Genomic DNA, 27,391 nt, shown 5'->3' with positions numbered 1-27,391 from the left:
CTGCCCCCGTTTCACAGCACCGTCCCCACACGGCTCTGCTGACATCCCGTTTTCCCAGCCCTGCACGATCCCGAGCAGCCCTGTATGTGCGAAGGGCTCATCCCGAGAGAGCTGTACCCGTCCACTGGCAACTCGTTCACCCGGGACATCCAACGACAGGAGCAGGGGAAAGGGGAAGCAGATGTGCCAGGGGAGGGTGAGGTTGGTCATGAGGAAAAGGTTCTTCACCCGGAGGGTGGTGGAGCACTGGAAGAGGCTCCCCAGGGAAGTGCTCATGGCACCAAGCCTGACACCATTAAAGAAGCATTTGGCCAACGCCCTCGGACACATGGTCTGAATCTTGGGGTTGTCCTGTGCTAGGGCAAGAGTTGGACCCGATGATCCTTGTGGGTCCCTTCCAGCTCACAACATTCCATGATCCCCATCCATCTTCCTTCACAAGAAGAGCATCTCCTAAGGTACAAACCAACGTGCTAACTGCCGTGCTGGTTTTATTCTTAGCTTTAAACGCTGAGTGCTCGCCTTCGCTCACCACAGAACGTTGCTGCCTCATGGATCTCTTTTCCAGTCTTGGGCTTACTTAAAAGCATGTTTGTTCAACTGCAGATTCATGTTGTGCAGAGGCAGTATTTCTCATGCAAAAGTATCTCCACAAGCTGAAAGCACATGTCAGCAGAAGGGGCAAAGAGACCACAAAATGGGTAAGCCAGGGTGATAAATCTCTTACCCACATTCACTTTCAGGAAATATATGGATGGAGATGAAGGATGGAAGTGCATAACCACCATAAAAATGCACAACCACCACTGCTTGCAGCACAGAGTCACGGAATGGCTTGGTTGGAAAAGACCTTTGAGATCATGAAATTCAGCCATACCTGTCTGCTACTAAACCATATTTCTGAGCACCTCCTCTACCCATCTTTTAAACACCTCCGGGGATGGTGACTCAACCACTGCCCTAGGTAGCCCGTTCCAGTGTCTGATAACCCTTTCAGGGAAGAAATTTTTCCTCATATCCAATCTGAACGTCCCTTGGTGCAACTTGAAGCAGTTACTAACCTTCCTTCCACAGAAAAACTGTCCAATCCACCCCTTGGAGCAGGAAAGGGAACACTTCAACCCAAACTGACCAAGCCAAAGGATGGCAGAATTACCAAGTGGACAACTGCAGATGAGGAGGGGTACCCTCCCTTTTACACATGTCCCTGGCAGGACAAAAAGAGCATATATGAACTTTTTTTTTAACAGCACAAAGAATAACTGTCTACTGAATTCACAGAAGGTTTGGGGCAGAGCACAAAATAAGAAATAATAAGAACTGAAGCAGTATCATCCCTTCAAGGTGAAAAGCAGAGGCTAAAAAAGCCCACTGTTTACCATGGTTCAGAGAGATACAGTGTATTCTTCAAGTTTCAAACAAAAAAATATCTGAAAGCACTATATACACCCAAAAGAACAAGTTACACACTATCACTTCCCTCCTTCCCAAAAAGGAGAAACTTCTCAGCCATTCAGTAGACTATGCCTATATTGAAAAAGGTTATTTGACAGTATCAAAAGTTTTGAAACTACACCTGAAATGTAGTTGGAAGGAACAGCTACAAACACTGCTGAGAACCACGTGCAAGGCCTAACAGGCACTAAACTGAAAGAACAGCAAGTAATTCTTACTTACATCTGGAGAAGGCAATGAAAATAAAATCGCATCCCCACAGTCAAGAGTATTTTTTCAGTCGGTAATACATGCAAATTTCTGTACAAATTCTCATACAGATAAGAATCTAAAAGAATTTGTGAGACAACTGAAGAGCCATCAGTGACCACGGAACACTGACCCTGGCTATGAAACACAAAGGTAAGAGCTTCCATTTGGCAGGAAAGCTTACTCTGAGAAGAGTTTTTCTTTCCTGCTACAGACCTCATTTCTATCACCAAAATAAATAAATTTTTAAAAATTAAAACCCTAGCAACATAGCAGCTGTCAAATGATATTGAACAATACAGACAGCAGTGCATGCAAAATAAAACAAGAGACTGCAAAGCTCTGTGAAATAATTAAAAAACCCCCAAATCCTTGAAGATTAAAGGGACAGGAAGTAGCATACTAGTTTGACTTTCCTTTTCAAAACCTGTCGCTCCAGTACTATAACTAGAATTTCTGCTTAGCAATACAAGTTTTGTAACAAACACACTAACTACAGATATATACACTATGGGGCAAAAGTACCCTTTAAATTGTGGGTAAGATGCATAAAACACCATTGAAATTATTCATAGTTGGGACTGAGCTTTGTAAGATAAGGTGTCTGTTGGTAACTTGCACATGGCCTTAAAGATCACAGATAGTTAGCCTCTTAATGGCTTGGATTATACATTTATACACAGAAGAGATTTAAGAACTGACTTACTGTTGCTTTACTTACTGTAGATCTAAAAGGTCTGTATTTGTTGCCCTCATAGAGAAGCACATACATTACCCACTTTCCATATTTAATATCCAAATACACCTGTTTAACAGCTGAGTGTACTTTTCAAAATCCCACTCCTCATCACTAGGAGAAACATGTTGTAACATTTTGTCAACATTTTCATAATATAAAAATATGATGCTAAGAAGTCTGGAATTTATCCAGAGACCCCTTCTATAATTTGACAATTTGTTAATTCATTTTGACCTTTCTATGAACGTTTACTACAGCTCACCCAAAAATACTTAATGAAATTAGTCTAAGTCTAAATTCCAAAATACTTACCTTAACATGTCACTGACAGTAGCTCCCCATGATCCATAATCAGCTTCTTCCACTCCAAAGATCAAATTCTCTTCCACTTACAAAATACCTTTAGGAAAAACTGTTAATTGATTCAGAGAATTCACACAGTACGCAACTAAATACTTTCTGACGGAACAAATTATGTTCAAATTGTACTGGTTTATTTACAACTGTAGTTTATAAACAGTAACACAAACGTCTTTACATGAAAAAAATCTCATTGCTGAAGTAGGCACAGAGTCAGAGACTCTTCAGGATATTTTCAGAAGGGAGGAGGAAGAGGAAAATGTAATACAACAGCCGCTGGGCAAAACTATAAATACATGAGCCTTGGCCCAGGTGCAATTTCATGCAAATATCTTCAACAGTTCAAGTTCTATTGGTGTTTACTCAGATACTAAGAAGAAAAAAAAATTAATTAGTTCCAGAATTAAGGTGCCCTAGCTTAATTTCTAGTAAAATAACTTAGAATAACTGTTTTTTTATAAAGGTCAGTTTAATTTATGTTACTTCCCAATGATGTATCAATTAACAGGTTTTGATTCAAACACTCAGAAGACGTCACGCAGCAAAGATAATCCCCATTATCTTTATTTCACAGTTTTTGGTGATTTCCACATCAGTCTACAAAAATGCTGTGCTTTGGCAATGAGGACATTCCTGTAATGAGCTTTTTTAACAAGAGAACCGTTCTTAGAACAAGTGGAAAGCTGCTGACTAACAATCACATAGTTGCCATCCCTCAAACGTTAACTAATTTAGAAGATGTTAGTTAAAAGAATATAAACAAATGCTTGAATTGATGAAGGCAACAGGTAACTACCACATTTATCACAGGTACACAGTACTAAATTTCTTTATTTGTGGGTGTTAATTTTCTTGCTGAACACACCTTTGATCAGCACATACTTCTGTACTGAATGGAAGGTTTTTAAAGGTCTAGTTATTATCTTAGACATTTTGTTTCTGAGGAGCAAGGTAACTAGCTTTCAACTGTCATATTCTACCATGAAGCATCAACTTCAATGCACACACTCATCTTTACAAGATAAACAGCCTCAACCTATGAAATGTAAAATTTTGCATAATTGAAAAATCACAACCGTCTAGTAAAAGCTTATTGTGCACAGTTCGCTTTGGTATTTAAAAATACCCTTACTGACAATTCCAATTATTTAACCTAGTAGTGGGTAAGACTTTTTAAAAAGTTAGTTTTACAAATTGTTTGCATTTTTTTTTTCCATTTATCTGCAGCCCCTGATGGACTTAACCATTTTTAACGAGAATGAACCAGTATTTCTAAGGTTTTTATCTGCTCTGCTCATAAACCTAAGCTTTTAATCAGTCCTTGATACTACCCATTAAGCAAAATAAAATTTATAGACTGGAGGCTATGGAGAGATCTTACTTTCAAGAGAAAGTAATTTAAAAACCATTCTGTTTTCAACTGCTTCTCGGGATCTGGCAGTGCTTCATTCTTTTAACACACTTAATATGAACCCAGCTGCATCTCGTCTTGCAAAGATGCAGATCACTCACATTAAGGCTGCATTAAAAATGAAACAAACTGACCTTTATAATAAAACATTTCTTCAAAACAAAACAAAATGATAAAAAAAATTAAAAATCCTGTTCAGAAATTGATAATAATTTACCCTATCTTAAGCCTGCTAGTCAGGCACTCCCATCAGTAAACAGAAAAATTCTCTTAAGTTAGTATTCAGTTGGGAAACAGTCAGCTTGTGTCCACATACAGTATCTTGGTTGCTTCTTCTTTATAAACTGTCCTCTACAAAGTCTTTAGTTATTAACTCTCCAAGGCATCCAATACTTTCATGATCTGTTGTTTTATGGCTTTGGTAGCATCACCTGCATTTGGAATCAAATACCTTAAAAAAAGATTAGAAAAAGCCATCATTAATTCACTATAAAAAATTGGAGTATCAATTCCACAATTGTTTTTATTTTTCCTCTGGCACAATCTAGGAGGAAGGAGGAGGGGCATATATTAAAATGAAAAGCTCCTAAGAAAATAACATTTATTTCCTGTTTATACTATGAAACACTTTCCATTTGTGAACTTTAAACTGTTGAGGAGTACTTCACTTCACAGGCTGTCTTGGAAAGGAAAAGTTCTCCATGAATTGACAGTGGTACAGATCTGGCAGTTCAAGATCTGTACAAATAGCACAGTCTGACTGAAGCATGGCAGTCTTTTTTTTGTTGTTTTTTTTTTTTTTTTTTAAAGTCCTATAGATGCAAAGTTCTCTGCAACTTTTTAATTTATCTTTGTCTGACCTACTACCAAACTAATTTCATTCTAAGCAGCCAACAGGCGTAGAACAGCTGCCCTAGTTAGCTAGGAAACCCATTTCCCATTGCTTGTGAAAACAGAGCACCCACTGCAAACAGTTCTCCCCAAGGAAGAGGATGAGAAAACGTCCAACTGATGTCAGCAACTTTGTTAAAACAGAAACCACAGGCTACACCAGTGGAGAGAAGCCCAGTACACCCATCCCTCTGACTTCCCCTCAGTCTTAGGCATGCAAATGCTGAACATGGCAATACCTAACTTTCAGGAACCAGGTTTCAGGGGTTCAGAGCTTTGAGGTTAGGCTTCTGGACTCCTTGTAGACTGCATAGGTAGAGTTAGATGTCTCAGAAAAGATACCACAGAAAAAAGATCACTCTCTTAAATACCACTCTTCATAAATCCATACTTTAGACTGAGATAATTGTCCACTTCATTTTCATTTAAGACATATTACAAAAATAAAACACTTGCATATGTTCCATCCCCAACAACTGTCATTGCAGACCACAGGGTTCCTCTCTGCTGGGTCTTCTAAATGCTCCTCATTCTGCTGGCAGATCTTTTCTCTAGTTCACATCTGAATTACCTATTCCTAAATAAAAACTATTACTTTTGAACTCAATTCTGGGAATTACAGCCTGTCCCTGATTTCCAGTTGACAGCATTCTGTGTATCAGAATTACTACTTACACCTCTGCTACTGAGATGGCTTACCTTTCAACTGCCAAAACTTCTATGCCTGAAGTATTGCTATTTCCATATTTAAAAGTGATCAGTTCCGGGTGTTTCTTCTTGGATGTGATTTTGACTACAGAGTTGAGTGCCTGTCGAGACTGTATGTAAGCCAGCCCCTTTCGCGATGGAATCTCTCTCAAACAGTACATATGAGTTGCTGTCACTAGGAGATGACTTGAAAGAAAAGAAAAATACAAATTAAATTTGCTAATGAACTAAATGTCAGCTATTTAGAAAGCTAAATTCTAAAAATAAGCTGCATGGAGAGAGCTAGATAAAATAGTTCCCAGACCTAGGAAACAGTTTTGATACTTTAAAAATCTGTAATTTAGAAAGGTCTATAAAATACTTCAGATTTTCCTTGAGTACTGTATCATGGTCATTTCATCCTTCAATCATACCCCAAGCCCATCCCTCCATCTACAGAGCAGCAGCTCCACATGTGGAGCGCCAGACCTAAGTTAAAAGGATGTGCTGGGATTCCGTGATTGTCAATCACTGCACAAGAACTAACGTGGAGATGTCGACCTGCCAGCTCAGTTCAAGACCCACTTTTGCCTTCTTCATGGAAGGAATGCATGTCCAACTAGTGGTGGGAACACACTAGTTGAGTCCCAACTCAGTTTGAGAAATCATACTACGACAGATCACTAATCATACACCATATAAAATAATTCTAATGGGAAAATAAAATTGATAATAAAAGACAAGAACAGACCATGATGCAAGAAAAAGCCCATCATAATTTTCTGTTATCCAGATTCAACAGGATTTGTAGTCTTTGGGGAAGCCAAAATACAGCAAGCATCACGTTCTGCTCTTGCAGGATTAACAAGGTCATTGAATCTCAGTGGCAAGTTGAGTGCGTAGTACAAGGCACAGAGACAAGTAGACAAGAATAACCTGAGCCACAGGTACTTGGATCTACCTGGTCTTGAAAAACAAGCCCATGTAAACAGAATATTTTTCTTACTATTCTGTTTTGAAAAGCAAAACTTCATACTAGGTTTTGTACACAATTACCATTCTATAACAACTGCAAATATAAGAATGCAAATATAGTTGTAACATTTTGTTCTAGGTTGTTTTGCACCTTCATCTCCTAGCTCAACATAAAGAATAACTTAACTGCCCAAGACATTTTTTTAAAATGTGTATCAGGACAGACATTTTCATTAAGCTTAGGACTAATTCCAGTACCTGGGAAACATATGTCCATTTTCTTTTACTTCATTACAGGGGAAGTTATATTTCACATCAGGTTTATTTATCCATGTCTGGATATTGACCACCTCTTTCCGATCATCATCTGACATTGAGGAGCTATCAATTTCATCTGTTTTGAAGAGAGGGAGTAAATAATAATAATTTTTAAAAAAGATTTTCACACAATATCAGACAACTTTTCAACTCACTTAAACCCATAGTAGCTACACAGGTTCAAACCAAGGTCCACCTAGCCAAAAACAATTGCTCAGAGGAAAGAAAGAAAGAGGTATGCATATCTGATATTTCTCTTAATTATCTCTCAGCAGACAACTGTTTTCAGCTCAGGGGATATATTAGGCTGGTCCACTTTGTCCATTCAGTAAAGTTTAAAAGATCTCTTCTACGTGGACTTGTCCAGAATTTCCTTGAAGCCATGTAAACTTTTTGCATCTACAACACCAATATCTTGTGGTAAGGAGTACTAAAAACATGTCAACTACATTCCAGGAAAGCCTCCTCTTGTGGCTTTTAGTTTATTGTACAAGAAGAAATACACACCTGTTGATTCCTTTCCAGGCCAGGCAGTATTTCTGTGGGCCACTTTTCCTCCCTTAAATTGCCTATTTCACTTAACAAAAGATCCAATATTCAGTTATGCCTGTTGAGAAAGCCCTTTCGCATCTTTCCTCACCCTTCTTATCCCATTCCAAACCTTCTCCTGTTCAAACATACTATATCTGAGGTAGAGGATCAAGATACACAATATTCAATGTGTGGGTGAACCACAGGTTTACACAGTGACATAGTGACCTCTGTTTTATTCTCTGTTCCTTTCCTTATAGTTCCTAGCATTTGATTTGCCTTTCTGACTGCTATATGAGCACTTACTTATTATAAAACTACTGCTCCTGGACACAGACAAATCAGTCTACTATTCTCTATTTGAAACTAGAATGGATTTTTTCATGCTTTTCTCACCTCACATTAATTAATATTGAATTTCAAGTGCCATTTTATTGCCCAGTCACTCAGACTAGCAAAAGCCTCCTTCAATTCTTCAGTCTGTCCTTACTACCTTGAATAACCCTGGATTATTAGCAAAAATTGTGGTCTTCAGGTTCATCTCCTTTTCTAAGGACATTTAAGGACATACTCAAAACCAAAATTTTCAGCACAGACCTCTGTGAAACACCCAACACTCCTGCAAGTGTTATCACTTAGCTGCAAAATACTAGTTTTATGTCTAAAAACGGTGACTATGTTTACATAGTAATTTTGGTGCTATTTTAGAAGAATTTAAGCAATCTAGTTATCTAAAACAATGAACTACGTTAAATCCATAGAAATTACTCCCAGAAATAACTTCGAAAGACATCTCTTTAAAATGTCTTTTCAAAGCCAGTTTTCTATGCTTTGTTAAACTATTTATTTCAAAGGAATTCAGAATTATAGCCACACTTTTAAAAAGGTCTAAACCAAAAAAAACCACATTATGGAATTGAAAGAATGGAACAAAATCCATCCTCATTTCTCAGCATCACAGAATGGTTGAGGATAGAAGGGATCTCTGGAGCTCATCTGGTCCAACTTTCCTACTCAAGCAGGGCCACCTAGAGCAGGTTGCAATTACTATATCTGACTGCAATTATTTACTACAAAAAACCCACTAAAACTTCACAGAAACAATTATACACAAACAGGTTCGAGTTTTGCATTCTTCTGTACCAAAATAACATCTATTTCAATTCATGTGCTGGCTTTGCTTACTCAAATAATTGCAGTGATTCTGCTTACTAAGTCTAACTGTGCTTTTAAAAACAAATGGAAATAGAAATTAGCAAACAACCATCACTGAAATAAGTTCTAGACAATTTGTCTTTGAGGACCTAGTTTTCTGAAACCATAGAGGCTTTGCCAAACACTATTATGGATGCTCAAAGAACTGTGCAAACTTAATTACATGGCACTTGGAGGAGTACCTTGTTAGGGGTGAAGCTTCTGCCTGATAGTTTCATTTTGCTCCTTCCCAGTTCTTTCAGTAGACAAACAATGATCGACTGTTTGTCATCAATCTTATTTAAACAACTCCAGATCTTATGAATCTCCTTCATTAAGCTTCCTAAATTATTTATTTTGCAGGACAAAGATTCCTAGTCTAGTTCTTTGTTTCTCACATGGAACCTGAGTTATGTCTTTTGGTCACAGAATGATTACTTCTGAGATGATGTTGATTGTGAGTGAGCTCACACTGCCAGAACAAAACCAGGATAGCAGTAGGTCTGCACCATTCTAACCTTAGCTCTGGTCTCAAAAAATCACCTCTGTGAAAAGTGTAACGTTCCAGTTTTGCCCGTAACTCTTCAACTAGAAAAAAACCTGAAATAAACATTGTGTATTTTTTCTACAGCATTCTGCATGCATATCAGGAGATGAACTGATTATTAATAGATTCAATGCTAAAAAGCAAAGTCCAAAATACTGGAGAGGTGTGCACACATTAGCCACCTTAATTCTAGCTCCAACTATATTTTCAGAAATTCAGATCATTATACTAACTGTCAATACTAGAGATTCAACCCAAGATCAACCAGTCAAACTAAGCCCTTTGTTTTGCTTATTGTTATGAGTAACGGGATACAACTGCAGTACACAATTACATGTACAAGATCAGTGTAGAAAAACAGATTTTTACTACAGAAATAACAAGTGAACACAAATGATCCACTAAACCCGTCTATTTCCATTTCTTCCTGGTGACTGTTTAATGCCTACCACAAAATCTTTTTTATTTAATTTGATCCTATGTATTTGAAGGGGGTGTTTCTTTCCTGGTTAGTCCTAGGCATCACCATAACAAACACCATCAACAATAATAGTTAGAAAAATACCATGTTGTAAGACAAAAATGAAAGATACACTTTTATCATTTAGCCAAACTTAATAATTTTGCCTAAATAAGCTAATCTAGGTAAGAGGAAAATCTTCTACTGTACCAGTATCGTATTCTTCTTCATCTCCAATGCTGAACACTGGCTTCACACCACGGTAGGGTTTTCCTACTCTGTCACTGCTGCTGACATGTCTGTTGGCAATGAAAAGGGCAGAAGGGAACATGGGATGGGAAAAGAAAAGTAACTTTCAAACTGATAGTATGATTCCTACAATAAATAATGTATCAGCAAAATGTAAACACAACTGTGCAGCCGAGAAGGACAAGAGAATTTCATACAGCTGCCTGCAAGGAAGCTGTGACTGACCCATCAAGCAATTTGGTTAGTGAAAGCATGTGTTGCAGTTACTTGGCAAGGCTGACTGTTGTAACAAATCAAGTGAAAAGAAATACTTCTTTGTCTTAAAAATAACTTCTGGTCACATTCTCAAATGACAAAATACACTGGAGACCTGAAAACTAACAATGGACTATGAAGTTTTTAGCATGACACTGAAATATTTCTGGACAGTCAGGGCAGGTTTACAAGGATGCCAAACTGGGATAAAGGAAAAAATGAAGACTATTAACTAACATTCCTGGAAGCTAATTTTTCTGGTTAATTCCTCAAAACATAACAAAATACCTTAAGCACCTCAAAGTGGAGTTATTATAAACTATCAATTGTGGTGTGAACTCTGACTTCCTGTCCATTACTTTCTCCAGCATAAGCCAAATCCCAAAATCTTTGGTCAAGCAATTCCTACTGCTAAAATCCCAGCATCACTAGGATTTCTGCACAGATAATGACAAAAGTAACATTTAAATCTATTTCTACAGATCATATTAAATGACACAAACACACACAACTAAGTCTTAACATTTGAGAGTAACAATTGCAAATCCTGGGACCTTTCAAAGCTCCAGCTCAGAGTGCTGTGACTACATGGTCATAGCTGTCATGTTAAAAGTTCTGGCCCTCAACTGCTGAGAATACCTGAAAAATATGAGAAGACCTAAAGGTTCAGAAAGCCACAAAATAGGTAATTGCTGAAAAAATTAAACAGTTCATGATTTTAGCCTTTACATGGCAACATGTAGTAGTTTAAAAAAAAACAACAAAAAAAAACAAAACCAAAACACGCTTGTTCCTTTCCCCCATTTTAATTTCTATAACCTCTCTCCTCATAATGTGTATTCATATTTTCCATTAACTATAAGCCCTGGCTCCTTTTTAAAGTAAATTCACAAACTCCAGTTTACATGCTACTGTAGAACCCTGTTGGAGAGGCAACCTCTTTAGTACATATAAACAAATGCTAGTCCTTATGTATATCTGAAAGCACTTGAAAGTTAAAAAAGAAACCTACATTTTATATGGCTAAAATTTATTAATGTAGACAGAAGAAGTAAATGTTTAATAGGAAAAAAAAAGAAATGCATTCTACAATGAAACAAAAAATAAACATATAAGAACATGCTCATTAGTGTTGAAGACAATAAGCATCAATGACACTGACAATTCAAGAAGGCAGTGCTTCTACCTGGAGGCTTTTGTAAATACACTTTCCTAACACATAACCAATTGAGTAAGAAGCACATTTAAATAGTGTCAAACTGAATTATACACAGAGGATTTAAGAAATGATCTCACTGGTGTTTATAGATCAGAGTTAGTCAAGGCAAGAGAAAGTAAAAAGCTACTTTATAAAAAGCTGGTGACATCTTAAACTAGGAATGGATTTCCTTTAACCTGTTTGCATGGAAGGCCATCATTATATTGTTACTAACTGAATGCAATTCCCTTCAGTGGCAAACCTCCAAAGTGAAATATATTGGTGATAAACACAAAGTGGATCTAATTGAATTGATGGGAAAAGAAAGCCATTCCAGGTGTTTAAGAGCTGCAAATTTAAGAACAGACTAGTGATCCACAGTGTGAGCACATTTATTATTGGATCTTCCCAGTGAAAGAAGATCAGCAATACGACTGAAAGAAGCAAGTAAAATCACCAAAGTATAATCTCAATATATCAAAACTTGTTGGTTACAAATATAGAATCAAGTATCTGTCAGTTACCAAACGCAGTTATCAAGTGTTTTAAGTTGGAATTTTAAAATTTTCTCGACGTATTCTAAAATCTGATCAGTAAAATGTAGGGAGAAATCCCCATGATCTTTAGGACTTTTAAATTAACAAAATATATTCTGTGCTATTGGAATATTGCCTTTTTTTTTTTAAAGGATACTGGTTAACATTACTGTTGGTTTGGCTCATACAACACCAATCTGTAATGCTTATGGGTAAATCCTATCAAATTGTGTACAAAATACTTGAAAGAAGAATTGTTCCAAAACCCTTGAAAACCCAAACAGTACTTTAAATCTTCATTAATTTTTCCAGCAGTAATCTTCATGCTTTTCAGTCTATGAGGGTCAAAAGCTATAACACAGAGTTCCTAAAGTATAAGCAAAGTTCCAAAGTGATTATGCATGAGCTGTCCTTCATTCATTATGAGTAATTTTATATAACTGCAATTCACAATTTTTATTTCTGAAATAATTATAAGGCAATAAATCTGAGACAAATGTGAAGGGACTCCACATTTGTGTGAAATGCAGTAGTTATGCAATCAAGATGAGGGAGAGTTGCAAGGTACATTTACTTATTAGCTCAGCATTTTTATTTTCCCAGTAACGAGCACCTCTGTTTCTATCAGCATGCTTTATCACCATGTGATCAGAAGCATAAAAATTCCAGATTTCCAGACAGCATTTCCATATGGGTCCCCTCTTACATCTAAGCTCTGATGATGCTTTATGAACAGTTTACAACAGTTCTTTTCATAGTTGTAGTCTCTCCTGTTAAAACCTTAAACCATAATTTGTTTGGTAATTTCTCCTGGTGTCTGTCACTAGTACAAGTCACTAATAAAATGTATATAGGAAATAACAAGTAAAAAAAAAAAATCTATAAAAAGCAATAGTAAGGAAGAGAACAGAAATAACAAAGCAGAAACTAAGAGAAGAAAGCACTGCCACTATGTTCTTTTTCTTCCTCTAGTCCCCTGACTGGTACATATAAAACTCAACAGCTTTAAAGTATTCAAAAACCCCTAAATTAATACAAAAATATGAGAGCAGTTTTGTCAGTGTAACCAATGCTTACAAATATTGCAATGCCATGCTAAATACAACAAAGGTGGTTTTAGTCAGACTGCTTAATTATCAAGCTTACCGCTCCAGGCTTGCTCTGTCTGGCCAGGGAATATTGAAAGGTATTCTATAGTACATTGGGGCAGAGGACAGAACAAAAGAATAATAATAAAAAAAGTTTAAAGGAAAAATCTAGATAAATAATTGAAATGCTGTATATTGGCAATGTATCTTCTTCAAGGAGGACGCTTATAAACAAAAATAACACTTCAGGACAGCTAGCCACAAGGTAGAGAAATATTTGTAAAAAATTCTACTAAAAGATGCATTTTTCATGCTATGTATGGCTTGCACATAAGCCTTACTTCAATTCTTCACACAACAAAAGCTACTACCAAGTGATATTTAAGAATTTTTTGCCTCTAATTGTGAATTAATAATAATAATAATAATTTAAAAAATAATTTTTCAACACAGAAAGAATCAACCATTTCTACCTTTTGATTAGGTACAAGACTACGAAGAACTACTGTTCGTTTGTCACCTATTTTAAATCCTGCTATCCCACAAACACTAGCTCTGTACGATTCTTGAGTACCCATGTCTTAACAATACACAACTCCAAAGGCTGCATTTTAAAGAACTCTAAAACAGGCTATTCAATTAAAGTTTTGACAGATGAAAGCTGTTATTCTTTTATCTAGTTAAGATAAGTATTTGGAGTGACAGCTCCCAACTTTGAAAGTGTCTTTTTACACGTTTGCACATTCTTGTTCCCAGCTTGACTTGAAGATACAAAAAAATGAACAGCAGCGGATTCTGGGTTGGAAAAGCAGTTTTACATCAGGACTTGAAAAAAATCAAGATCTTCAAAAAAGTTAACCTCAACTTGACAAGAAAGGGCAGTAAAAGCAGCCAAAACAAAACAAAACCCACCAAACAAAAAACCCCCCATCCAGAATCCTTGTCATTCACCCATTCCATTAGAGTCAAGATGGGGAGGAACTGAAATAAAAGTGAAATAATTTTTGATTTTTAGACCGAATATAGAACCAACACATTATAAGAAGACAAACTAACCATGCAGTGACAAATTTTAGATAAACATTCAAAGGAAAAGGCTGCTCACACTGGCCTTGCAATACTATGGCAGCACAGTAGGCTTACTGTGTCATGATAAAATTGTGAGGAGGGTAGGGACAGGAAATCTACAAGTTCAAACTGGAAGATAACTTTTTTCCTAATTAGCACAATCTTCACACTTACAAAATAGCCACCTGAAATGGGAAGCCATTCCTCACTGCTAATTCACAGTGAGAGATAAATGACGCACCTGTCCACTGGAGTAGATGTATTTTCAATAAAACTAATAACTTTTTCTTTCACATTCACAGATTTAGTCTTCAAAGCAACCGTCATTTTATTCACCAGGGACTTTACTCCTTTTCCATCACTTGAACCATTAGGAGAATCACCCTGCAAAAGTAACTCCTCTCAGCATTAATCATATAATGTTATTTCATTACTAGTTTGTTAAGAAAGGAAATGACTACAAAATAGTAATCTACTTTTTGGTACTCAGGAGAACATCAAGTATTCTTTCAGAGTTCTATCAAATGACAACAATGGTATGTGTCCGAGATAAAGATGATCCAATAAAGCAAGCTTAACAAACCTTATTACTGAGCAGCCTGCTATGAAAATCCAGAGAAGAACGAATTCTATTGATGATAAACTGTATTCAAATTAAAAGCCAAATTCTAAGTACAACACATCAGCTGTAGAAAAGAGACAATTTTGAGCTTTCCCATGAAAATGTATGCCATTTTTATAGTAATTTATTCCCAGCATGAAGAAGAGCCAGGAAAATAATTGTCCATTACCTATATTCTGCTGGAGAATGACTACAGCAAGTCCTTCTCTACAAGCTCTTCCTCTCAAGAGGATAAAACTTTTTAGGTCACTTCCACTAGACAGTGAATATAGTTTGAAATTAAACACAGAACTGAAAACAATAATGACTTGCAGTAATGCATTTTACAGAATAGAATGAGGAATATAATGAAAAAATTCAGTACATCTGGGGCTCCCATCCCACTATACCACTTGAGCTTAAAATTCACTTACATCAACAGAGGAGTTAATGCTACTTCTTGAGCCTGAGGTACTAGCAATCCAGTGGCCATATCCATTTTCTGGTCCTTCCACGTTGATATCTGCTAAGTGCTGCTGGAGGGCTGTTAAAAGGCCATTAAAAAACACTCAGAACTACACTGGAATTAGTCTGTTGATGAAAATACTGTATATCCAAGACAAATTAGTAACAATTTTTGCTCCACATGATTTAATAAAACATAAATTCAGATACCACTATAATCATCCCTGGTTTTTCTTTCCATAGTACAAAGGCATTAGGATAATCTTTATTTTAGTAAAGAAAACAGTTAAAATACAGCAGCAACTAAAAATAAATCATTGCCTTGATCCTAAAGACAGCTGTTATGACATGGCACATATTGACTAGTAATGCCTCTATACTCATACTGTAGCACAGATCTCTCCACTTTTGTAGAGCCTGGTTGATTCCAGCAACATAAACTGCAGAATTATGAATTGATGGCTTAAGAAAACACATCAATAATTAACAGTAATTATGCAGTAGTATCTTCATATGGATCTGCAATCTACAGAGGCCAAACATCAAGAATAACAAGTTAGAAGAAGAGGGAATTTCCTGTATTAATTTTTCATCATTCACAAATGCGGGTGAGCCGTAACAGTTAACCACAAAGGTGCTACTGCACAGCATTGGCTTACACAAAACAAAAACCTGACAAGTGAGACCTATTTGCTATTCATTTATCTGATTTCTAGACAAAGCCTAATAAAAATATCAACAGCGCTAAGATATCAAGTTTTCTCAAGTCAAAGGTCATTATTAATGAGCTTACCCATAAATCCTCCTTTGGCAATGCTTACGTACTCCTTATTTTTCTGCAACAGAAAAGACATTTTTGGTTGAAGCAAAAATCTGTGGAATGAGTTTTGTGAGTATGGTAATTTCATAAAAACTGTAAACTTGAGCAATGTAAAAAATAGTTAAGATTTTAAGGGGAAAATATTTGGCCATTTAGTATCAATGATATGTGCAGACACACTTTATTTCAGCTATTAAAATCAACAGCACTTTAGTTGTACCTGTAAGAAGTGTGCTAGCACCATGTTCATGTACATATCTTCTTCTTCCCTGCCGCTTCCCATGAAGCAGAGATGTTCCCCACCAGCTATGGAGCCAGACTCAATAGATTGTTTTTGTGCTTCTAATAGGGATTTTACAGACTGTGCAAATTCTGACGGGTTTTGAAGCATCTGGAGAACCAACAAACAAAAAGTGCTGTTTGACACCAATACACTGTAACACAACTTGTGAAATATACAAACTTTGAAAGTGGTTATAATTTGCTGAGTATGAACAAGGCAACATCAGCATCGTACAAGACTTACACACATAAAAGACAGCCTGACCCAGATTTCATGTTACGTGAAGAACATTGTGAATGGTCCTTTTCTTCCTCACTCCACCGTGCTCTCCCCAGGAAAGAAATCCACCTAACATCTGTTAATTTATTTTTGCAGCCATCAAGCAATAGTGGAAAAAGTCTTTGCAAATTCCATGTTGCATTAAGTTGGCAATATGGCAGAGGGACTGATTTCCATGTTTACATATGCTTCAGCACAACATGTTCAAACTCTGCAGTTTTGAAACCCTTTAAAATATTTAGAATTTCTAGGTGCCAGTAAGGTCCTGATGTTGTTCTCTCCCCACTAAGCTTCTCATTTACGTATCAAGACTTGGAAAAAAATTACAATCAGGAATACAAGGAGATACCTGGGATTCTTAGCACTACCAAAAAGTTAAGGCTGTGGTCTTCTGAAGGCCTATTATGCAATGCAAAAACAATGAGATGCTATATGAGAGATGGAGAAACAGTGACTTTCTAAATACAGCTGAAATTTTAACCTGCTCTTGTGGGGAAGGCACTTATTTAAATTAATAAGGAACTACTGACCTGGATTGGAAGGGGCAGTGAATCCTCATTATCTAGCCTTTACACTGGATTAAATGATGAAATACACAACCTAGCCATCAGTAAGTCAACCTGAATTTTAACTGGGGTTTTCCTATAGCCAAATGCTGCTGCTTTATTACACAGGTGCTCAATCTCACTACTTCCTCTATCTAAGACTACCTATAAATGAGATGGACTCCAAAATGCTTTCCCCACTGCCTCCCCTTGACGTAATTTCTGTGTACTTTGCATATATAAATGTATAAAACACACTTAGGTTCCATTAATGGCTTTGCATCTCAAAGATTATTCCCTACAATGCTTTCCTGGCATTAGACCAGTACCACATCTCCAAGTCTTGTTAATACTTCCAGGGATGGTGACTCAACCACTTCCCCAGACAGCCTGTTCCAGCGATTGAGAACCCTTTCAGTGAAGAAATTTTTCTTAATATCCAATCTAAACCTCCCCTGGTACAACTTGAGGCTGTTTCCTCTTGTCCTGTCACTTGCAGGTCTCCCCTCAGCTTCCTTTGCTCTCCTATATAAGTATACTTGCGCAAATACTACTGAATATTACATCATTATAATCAGAGAGGTAAAGATAATAGACACAGGACTGAGCTGCTTAACTATGAAAGGTAAACAAGCCTTTTATGGGGTATACACATAGAATCATTCCATGCAGCATCCACAGACTGCCTGAAGTGAAATAGTGGAGGGTTAATCTAGAAGTGAAGAAAAACTGGAAGCCAGTTGAAGCAAAAATGATTTAGAGAAAAAAAGAGTAGAGAAAAATATGATTAAATGTTCATTTAGGAATTCATAATTAAATGGAAACTACAGCAAAATATTTAATGAAGTAATTAGTGTGTAGTACATCTCAGTCCCCAAATTAATGGATTTCCTTTCTCATATTGTACTGCAAAAAATTTAAAGGAGCAACCAAATCCTTTTCAAGACATATGCTCCTTACAAGCAGGCTGTAGTAAGACTGGCTGGGGGGGGGGGGGCGCTGGGGGGGGGGGCCGCACGGGGAAGGTACTTATTAAAATTAATGACACTTTTCATTAGAAATTATGATACTAAAAATAGATTTCTCCTCCAAGCAATATCTAGTCTTTAGCCTGCATGGGTTTCCAGTTCTAAGCAAAGAACAGGAAATCTGTTTGGAATCCCAAATTCTAATGTCATTAAAGGCTAAACTTCTCAGTAAAACGATAGTTCCACCACTCTCCTTTAAAGAAGCTAACTTCTGAAACCTTATCACATAGCTAGATAATGTAGTCCACAGACCAGAGTCTAAACTAAGGATAATTTATTTTTCAAGACAGACATTTCTCTCTCCTTCTATTTAACTTAGGATTGAAAAATCAGTAAAGAAACAAAACACATACGAACCAAGTCCGAGTCTAAATGAAATGCTGTTGATAAATGCCCAGCATTGTATTGCTCTGCAGGACGACAATCCACTACAAAGAACCTTACTCCCTCCTGAAAGAGAAAGATTTTGCCTGTTACAAAGTCTTAAAATAGTGTAATTCTCGATGGGAAAGTATATAATTCAATTATATTTTAATACTAATTCCAATACTACAGGAACCCCTCAAAGGGATTAACAGCTATCAGAAAAATCTTATTTAATTTGATTAATCTGAAATTCTACAGTTACCAGACCACCAACAGTATTCTCATAGTGATTTCCCATTAATAGATCAGCTTGCGCATTGGAAAGGAGCACCCATGTGCAATAAACACACTGTAATTATTTCAATTCTACTGAGAGGCAATACAGGGGGTATGAGGGCACAAGACATCAAAAGGGACAACTTTGAAGTCCCAACTCAACAGTCCATTACCACTCAGCACAGCACATAAGGATAGATTTATATCTCACCGACTTAAACAGGATAATAAACAGATGCTTAACTTTACTTGGACTAGGGGTGGGGGGAAAGTATGCATGATGAAATTGGGGCCTGGAAACTGCTACAAAAAGCTGGTAGTCAGTAAGAAACACCGTAATCTAGCTACACTATCCATATATTGGTCTTAAACACTCTTAAGTAAAGTCTCTATAATTTGTCTGCAAAGTAACTACTAATGAAATATCTTGAATCAATTTTTCTGTTTGTTTGTTTAAACCTTTCATTGACAAAAGACAGATATTTCATCATGGCATTCTTCTCAAAGGTACCGAGTAGTGGGTTTTAAATTGTCCTCTACAATAACTACATTTGGAAAGGAATTCAAATTAGTGAGATATTACTTTAAGCTCCCACTCCTCAGATTCAAACCAGCTGTATTAAGCTCCCCTGCGCTGAAGCTCTAGTTGCTGCAGCACAAATACACTGCAGTCAGCAGATCACCTACAAGAGAGTCAACTTCAAGACAAGAATACTTTTTCCTGAATTAGTAAATATTCATCTGCAGTGTTGGTGCTTAAAAAATATTTGTGATAAACAAAGTAGTAAGTGATTCTCTTCCTTTTCTATAAAATTGGGGTTGGGGGGAAGAGTAATTCAGTATACTGACTCCTTGCTGCTGATTTGCTTGAAGAATCTCAGACACAGAAACTGCTAGACAGAGAGCCTGGCTCAAGTCTGTGTCATCATCTTTGAGGCCCAGCAAGCTGCTGCCAAAAAGACTGTGGTTGTCCTAATAAGGCAAGAGGGGAAAAAAAAAAGTTAAGAGAAGCCATTGTCTTCAGATGTGAAGGCTTAAAGTAAAACTATATCCACCACATCACAAAAATTAAACCGAATACACGTATATCTTGTCCACATAGTCATCATATTTTGATCAACTGAAATTCTTTCTGAAAATCATGGCAAGACCTGAACTTCCATTACAAATGCACTTTTTCATCACTTCAACCATGCCAACATGATGAAATACCTTTGGTTTTTAGTTGCTTGTTTTTCTTTTTTTTTCCCAAAAAAATATCTCATATACCTGTCTACACACATCAGAGAAAGTACACACAAGCCAAAGGCAATGACTGTCAATTACTTTTATTTCAGTAATTCACTGGTCTGATATCTTGAGTGAGGAAAAACTGCAAGAACAGGTGATAACAGCTTGACAATTGTGTCAGTATGGCATTTTTGCTTTATCAGTTCTTACAAGAATCTGGTTTGCCAAACAAGGTCATGAGTCATGAAGGGAGAATATTGCAGGGAAGCTTCTCTCCAACATGTTTCACTTAACCTTCTTATCTTTCAAAGATCCTAACAGTAAGTATTACCAGAGTAACAACATGAAAAATTTCTTTAAAAAAATATCACAATGAAATACTCAAAGTACTGTCAGTAGGAGCTTAAACAGCCACCAAACAGAAGAGAATTTCAAAATTACATTGTTATTACCTTCCTGAAAGAAGCTGGAGTTTTGCTACAGTAATATTGTGCCAAAGAGAAGAGATCTTCTATATCCTCTAAATCGAGGCTGGCTGGTGAAGTTTCTAAGAATTCTGAGATATACAAAAAACAGAAGTGCACCATTATTTCAGATGTAGAAAAGAAGCACAATACATATTTTCACATAATAACTTATTTTTAATCAAGCATAACACAACTGAGTTTATTGATTAAACATGAATGTTGATTCACTCTCCAGGTAAAAAGAGAAGATAAAGGAAATACTCCTTATCCCTGGGAAAGCTATGATATTTGCTAGAAGTTCAAACCTTCCACGCAAATTATTTTTTACCACACTCTTACCTCTCTATAATTTTAGCTCTCAGTTGTAATGCTGAGTCAACTGACTTGTCTAAAGAGGGCTGACCAAGAGAATCTTCTAAATGAGAGTATGTAACCAGTAGTACGATTATACGTCCAGGATGGCATAAGGGTGCAGTTCTGCAGTACATGGCAAAGATGCAAAATTCCAAACACCCTCACTTTTAATTACTAGGAGATTATTAATTATATTGCATTATGCCATATAAAAAAATACAAAGGCAGGTGACAAATTGCACTAAGTTTCTTGTGAGCCTATCTATAAAAACAGAAGACAGCCAAGACAAGAACAATGAATTGGGCTCAAATCAAATGCACACAAATACAAAAATCTGTAAAATACAACAAGTGCAGTAGATTTAAAGAAAGATTTGAAAGTCATTGCTTTGGGTTTAGGAACATGGTGACTGTTTCAAGTGCTCCAAACTGAAGTATAAAACTAGGTGTGGGAGCGCTAAAAGGAAACACAAGAAAAGAATGTTAAGGACAAGGCAAATGTGGTGCAGCAAAAGAAAAGTAAGAAAGAAATTAGTGGGTGAGTGGATTCATTAATGAGAAAAAAATAGGGAAATAATTAAATAATTTAGTTATTTAGTAATTAAAAATAATAATCAATGGGGATTATACTATATGGTAATTTTTTTACTAGCAGCTATTTAAGAGAAGTACTTACTTATCATTTCTTCTTTGTCTGATTCTTGTGCTAAGATAACGTCTCTGAAAACAGTAAAGTCACAAGCATAAATCAGTAAAACCAAAATGAAACAAAAGAGGATTAAAATTGTGTCAGCAAGGAATGTCCTAAATAATTAACTAAACACTTACTTTGCATTGACAAGGATGATTAACATTAAGAAATAAATAAAGAATGGATCAGCTTGTTGTAGATATCCATCCCATATTGCCTGAGTGACTTCAGCTGAACAGTAATACGAGAAGAGGCTTCCAAGCTAAAGATTTGGAAAACAGTGTGAGAAAAAGCAACAAAAAGGAACAATCTTGTCAAGATAACATTTTAAACAGAGATACAAGATATCTAAAAGAAAATAAAATCACCAAAATTATGTTGAAACATACATTTGCACTATATATTGAAAGATGATTCTACTCTCAAAAATAATTTTTATGGAAACAGTACAGTAATGCTACAGATTATCTGTGAATAAAAACCTAGTGTGAAGGCAGCCTCAGCTGTAGTGCAAATTCAACCAGAGATGATAACAATCAGGCTGGAATACTGTTTAGCTCATAGCCACTGCGAAATATCAATTATACCAACAAGACAATAATAAGAGAATATATTTACTCAACTAGCTGAGCAAATAGGACTTTGCTTTCCCAGTAGAACCAAACTAATTGAACACGGTTGCACATTAGTTTGACAACGATACTTATTTAATGTTACATTATGATGCTTTATGGCTGAGTAATTAAACATTTGCAAGCAACAGAAAATTTTCATTACCATTTAACAAACTGTTCACTTGTTCCCACGTGCCCATTTAAACATACATCCTCTCTGATATGCAAAGTTCAAAGCAGATAAAAGAAAAGCTAGGAACTTCTTTTCATACATGCCAGGTAATATTTGCAATCACACCTAACTCAAATGCATACCAGCTGGCTTCACTGGGGTCTAACTGGGCTTGCTGATGCATACAAATTCTGTATCAACAGGGCTACTGCTTTCAAAAGCTCACTGTTTTTAAACACTATTGTGGAATATTTCAACATTTCCTAGTATACTCTGATAACAAGAGGTAAGAACATGTATCCAGTTCTGAGACAAATGGAACTGAAGACAAAATGTCCCTGAACAACGAGGCAATGACAGGCCTCTGAATGTTGCTGATATATTTCTACACATTAGAAATACCTCTATACAGACTAAGTTTTCCTGACAGATAAAACAAGAAATTTAAACATAATCTCATAATATAAAATGAGGCTTAATTTTTTTTTTTCTCTGATTGTACACGAGGAAGTATGACACTGAGGACTGGCAGCTACACTAGCTCATTTCCCTACCTCTTTTCAAAGGGAATAATTTTTCCAAATGAGTCACTAAACTTTTAATAAACAACTTTGAAGAAGTTTGTATTTACTAAGGAAAATTATATAAAAGAAAAGGAGATTCAGTAGTAAAAAAAGAGCTGATTCCTCTTTGGAAGGCTGGTGACTGGCAAAAGGCAGATTTTGAGAATATGGAAATTCTTCCTGGGCACATTTTTATATTAAAATTGGTAGCAGCCTAAAAAAAAAAATCTTTAAAAAACCCCAAACAAATACAGATCTCATAGTTTAATAATTCATTGCAGTCTTATTTCTTTAACTGAAACTAATGGAGTTGCTAAAGATTTTACAGAGTCAATGAGAATGAAAGAAGAGCCTAGGAGAGTTCATGGCTCATAAACTCTTTTGTATCAATTTACAGATTTTGCCCCTGCAAGCATCATATGATGATTTTGTATTGCATATACTAAGTAGCACTGAAAAATTAGAATTTTGCTGCTTTATGTGGTAGTCCTGGTACACAACTCTAAAAATAAAATGAATTTTTGAGTATGTCCATTGCTCTTGTTCTTACTTATTCCAAATAGTTCCTAACATCAGTGGCTCAATGAACGAGTACAATAAAAATAGGATGTTAATAAGATCTCATACCTTACGTTAAGCAACCAAAGACAAAAAAAGCCCACACTATATTAGAACATGCAATTTATTTCAATATATGCAGTTCCAATCTCTTGAACTGCTCTTCCATAAACTGGTAACTGTTAAATTTTAACAGAAATTTATTTTTCATTATGTTTCCCTACTTTCACTTTATTACCCAGTTGAGTGCATATGAGTCTGGAGTCATCTTCTTAGTATCAAGAAAGGAGCAGAGTTCAGGTTCGTGGTACTGAAGAAGCAGTCTAAATAGATGAAATGGTCTTCCTTTCATAAAACAATCCCTAAAAAGCAGCAGCAAAAATAATCATAAACCCCCTCGCAAGATTCCAGTTGTCAGACTTACAGTAGCAATTCTTTTTTAGTTGTGATTATGTAATTGCCTGTATTGTTCTTTTAATTCACAGGGACTGATCACTAAGTCAATTTGCCTCAAGAGTTTAAAAAAAATGAAAATCTACAAACCAACAAAACCCCCACAAACACTGAAAATCCCACTATATTAATAAGGCAGGAAAAAGAACAAAATATTGCCAATACTTGACAGAATATATAATACAGAAGTATTTAAAATAGATTTAAATATAAAAAAGACAGTTGCTAACTAAAACCAAAATTAATATAAATCATTCTAATCTAAGATATAATATGGTCCAACAGATTATGCAGCACATTTCCCTCACCTGTTGTTAATATTTTGTTAGAATAAATTCCAAGTATTTTATGATAGTTACAAAACATGAGAAAACATGAATAAAAAGTGTATTATTTAAAAAACAAAAATAGCAAAAAAATAAAAATGAATTTTTTATCAAATAGTAATGATGGTCCAGCAGAAAATGTTAAATTGAGACCAAACTGACATAAGCAGAGATTTGCAAGTCTACTATAAATTGCCTTTCTATGCCTATGACAGGACACATAAGTGTTTCCTGCCACAACACCAAATGTACAATTTACATTTTATGGGCACACATCCATTAGCTGGGCTGGAATCTCCTCTGCAGGGAATCAGACTAAGATCTTTAATTACAGACTATCCACATATTATTTCACAAGGTCTTAATCAGAAGATCCTGTAGCCTCACTGGAGTGTCATGGTGCTACTTCAACATAGATGAAAAATTATTCTAGTGAGAGCACCTGTAAAAGAGCATGAAAAGCTCCAATTTCATATTGTTTATTAAATTTAAAAAATATCTAACAACTAAAAAAACCCATTTCATAGAATCATAGAATGGTTTGGGTTGGAAGGGACCTTAAAGATCATCTAGTTTCAACTCTCCATTTCAGTCCCAACTCAATAGAATACAGGGAAAATATAAACTATTTCTTCAAAAGAGATTTTGAGACTTCATTAGTGCTTATGAATTACTTTGAAGTGACAGGGATAGAAGTACTTTAGATATCAAAAATGAAAGGAAAGAAAAAATGCTTTCATATAACATATATGAATTAGATAGTTCCTAAACAAATCTTTTTGATATTGTATGAAATCACAGAATCAGAATCATAGAATGGTTTGGGTTGGAAGGGACCTTAAAGATCATCTAGTTCCAACCCCCCCTGCCATCAGCAGGGACACCTTCCACTAGACCAGTTGTCCTTTAAAAGGCACACCAAGTCTGTGCCAGTCACATGCTAATTTGTCACACCTTAAACCAACTCAATCATCTCCCAGACTTCAACTCAAAAGGTATTGAAAGACAGTTCAATTTAATTATCATATGAAGGAATCTGACAACTCTGCTACAAAGAGTGTTACTCCAGCTGAAACCAACATGCACATCAATTTAGAAAATACTTTTACAGCCAATAAAAATAGTACCCAGGCAAAAGAAAGAGTTTTACCTTGGAATGAATTTATTCATGACAGCATAAAAGCAGTTGTATAAATCACTGCGTGGCAAATGAAGGTGCACCAGAGGTTTGAGTAGATGTATCCAGCCAAGGCAAGAACTGTATTTAACATTGCGTGATTTACAATAAAAAGTAATAACAGACTCGATATCCAGAAGTAATACTGCCTTCTCCTCTTCTGGCACTGACAATTGGTCTGAAATAGGCACAGCAATATCAACTGCATTAATGGTCTTTCAAAGAAACTGGATGAGATTATTTCATAGCACAACTGCACCAATAGGGACTGCTTGGGGGGAAAAAAAAAGCAAAACCAAAACCAGATAAACAAAAAACTAGCAGCTTGGATTAAACACTTACAGAAAGGCATCCAAAAAGGCATCAAAATACAAGTGATTTTATAATGCCAGTAGGATAAGGCATTTAAATATTATTTAAATATCACAACAAGAAGGATTAAAGAAGTTTGTGTTTTCCAGGATCTGAATGAAACAAAGAGGTCAATCCTTTTAATGCACAGAATGCCCCTCTCTATTCCTATTTGATGCACTCAGCACATAACTTATGCTCAACTCTACAACAAATTCATTTGAATTTCAACACAGATCAACCCACAACCTCCAATTCCTCCAATTCTTCACTGACATACAAATTTATGAAAATCAGTAGTTTGAAATCAGGTAGGCTTAGACTTAAATTTTAGTATTAACATATAAATCACATTTTTACTCTCTACTTCAAAGTAATTGTCCTAATTAGTTTAAATTTGGGGTTGTTAGGGTAACTATAAAAAGAGAACTTATTTGATTACTTACAGCTACACCTGGCTTTTAAATTCTACTTGGTACTGTTGCTAATCAGAAGATACACTAACCATGAGCATATCATCTTTTATATAATGTAGTACATAGTTTCAAATTCCTACAAATGTTGTAAGGTACTGAAAAGTAAAGATGTCCCTCATTTAAGGACAGACTAATTCTGAATCCATAATTTATACAGTTGCACTTGGATGAAAATTGTCACAAAATCTGGTATAAAACCAGTTCTGTAATCAAGGTAGCAAGCTAAACACTTCTTAAATACTGTCATTACTGAGTTTGATACATACACAAACCTTAGGTTTTTTCATTAGACTACTTGCTTTCCTAAAACATTGAAATAGAGAGATTTAATTCAATCCAAAACTGAAATCTCTACATAATCTTCATTCTGAATTAGTTCTACATTTATTACTTTAATCAGTCTAATATTGTCATATATCACAAAATCTTTGCAATAAAGACAAAAGGAAATCTAAGAGACATTACAGTGCTTAATTTTGTATCTTATGAACACTAACTGGGACATTTTGCAATCTTCCAGAGAAGACACTCTGATTAAACAACATAGTGGAATTTTTTCCCCCTTTCCTTTACAGGGCAGAAAGAGAAGGAGAATAAGCCCTGCTAGATACTAGAGCTAGAAAATGCAGAACTGCATTGTAACATGCATGCAGTAACTCCATTCTCTGCCTTAACTTTCAGTTGTGCAAGAATAAATTAAAGCAAGATAGGTAACAAAATAGAAGATTCTCTTATTGATGCCATAAGAAGTACCCTAATTTATGAGTCAGCATTGCCTCCATCACCTGATCATCGATACTAACGCTCCGGCATAGTGTCAGGGATTTGACTATTGTGATGTGTTGCCAAACAGATGTTATGGCAGCTCCTTACAGATATACTGAAATATTATTTCCATTGTCCAAGTAGCACCTTGCCTTCACAAGCACAACCCTTCACTTTTGCTGAAAACACTATTAAAAAAAAAAATCTTTCAAAAAAATCGTTTTTCAAGTCCAAAATGTTTAATATATTTCTTCCCTTAGAGGTTATAGGCGTTTTGCCACTACAGCAGCTTTTCAGATGAAGTATCACTCATTAGACAA

At 35.9% G+C, this 27,391-nt stretch overlaps 1 protein-coding gene across 2 annotated transcripts in view; it reads right to left on the bottom strand.

Moving 5' to 3' along the window:
- Positions 1 to 4,332: 4,332 nt before the first annotated feature.
- The window catches only part of TBC1D23 (TBC1 domain family member 23), a 28,558-nt gene continuing 5,499 nt past the window's right edge, over positions 4,333 to 27,391 (bottom strand). The window contains exons 4-19 of one of the 2 annotated variants that reach the window (XM_029084895.1): positions 25,453 to 25,657; positions 23,762 to 23,885; positions 21,754 to 21,878; positions 21,602 to 21,645; positions 20,557 to 20,660; positions 19,724 to 19,846; positions 18,590 to 18,682; positions 16,318 to 16,488; positions 16,071 to 16,113; positions 15,247 to 15,356; positions 14,453 to 14,595; positions 13,202 to 13,246; positions 10,028 to 10,116; positions 7,026 to 7,161; positions 5,805 to 5,999; positions 4,333 to 4,665 (exon numbers count right to left, since the gene is read on the bottom strand). In XM_029084895.1, coding sequence (XP_028940728.1) covers positions 4,584 to 4,665; positions 5,805 to 5,999; positions 7,026 to 7,161; positions 10,028 to 10,116; positions 13,202 to 13,246; positions 14,453 to 14,595; positions 15,247 to 15,356; positions 16,071 to 16,113; positions 16,318 to 16,488; positions 18,590 to 18,682; positions 19,724 to 19,846; positions 20,557 to 20,660; positions 21,602 to 21,645; positions 21,754 to 21,878; positions 23,762 to 23,885; positions 25,453 to 25,657 — 1,832 coding nt within the window. In that variant the 3' untranslated portion in view covers positions 4,333 to 4,583. The remainder of the gene's footprint in view (positions 4,666 to 5,804; positions 6,000 to 7,025; positions 7,162 to 10,027; positions 10,117 to 13,201; positions 13,247 to 14,452; positions 14,596 to 15,246; positions 15,357 to 16,070; positions 16,114 to 16,317; positions 16,489 to 18,589; positions 18,683 to 19,723; positions 19,847 to 20,556; positions 20,661 to 21,601; positions 21,646 to 21,753; positions 21,879 to 23,761; positions 23,886 to 25,452; positions 25,658 to 27,391) is intronic. The other variant, XM_010167690.2, reaches the window with a different exon arrangement.

This window comes from Antrostomus carolinensis, unplaced genomic scaffold (genome assembly GCF_000700745.2).
Source record: "Antrostomus carolinensis isolate BGI_N321 unplaced genomic scaffold, ASM70074v2 scaffold21185, whole genome shotgun sequence".
Taxonomy (NCBI): Eukaryota; Metazoa; Chordata; class Aves; order Caprimulgiformes; family Caprimulgidae; genus Antrostomus; species Antrostomus carolinensis.
Note: the sequence above shows the minus strand (reverse complement) of the source record. Positions and strands in the feature narration are given on the sequence as shown.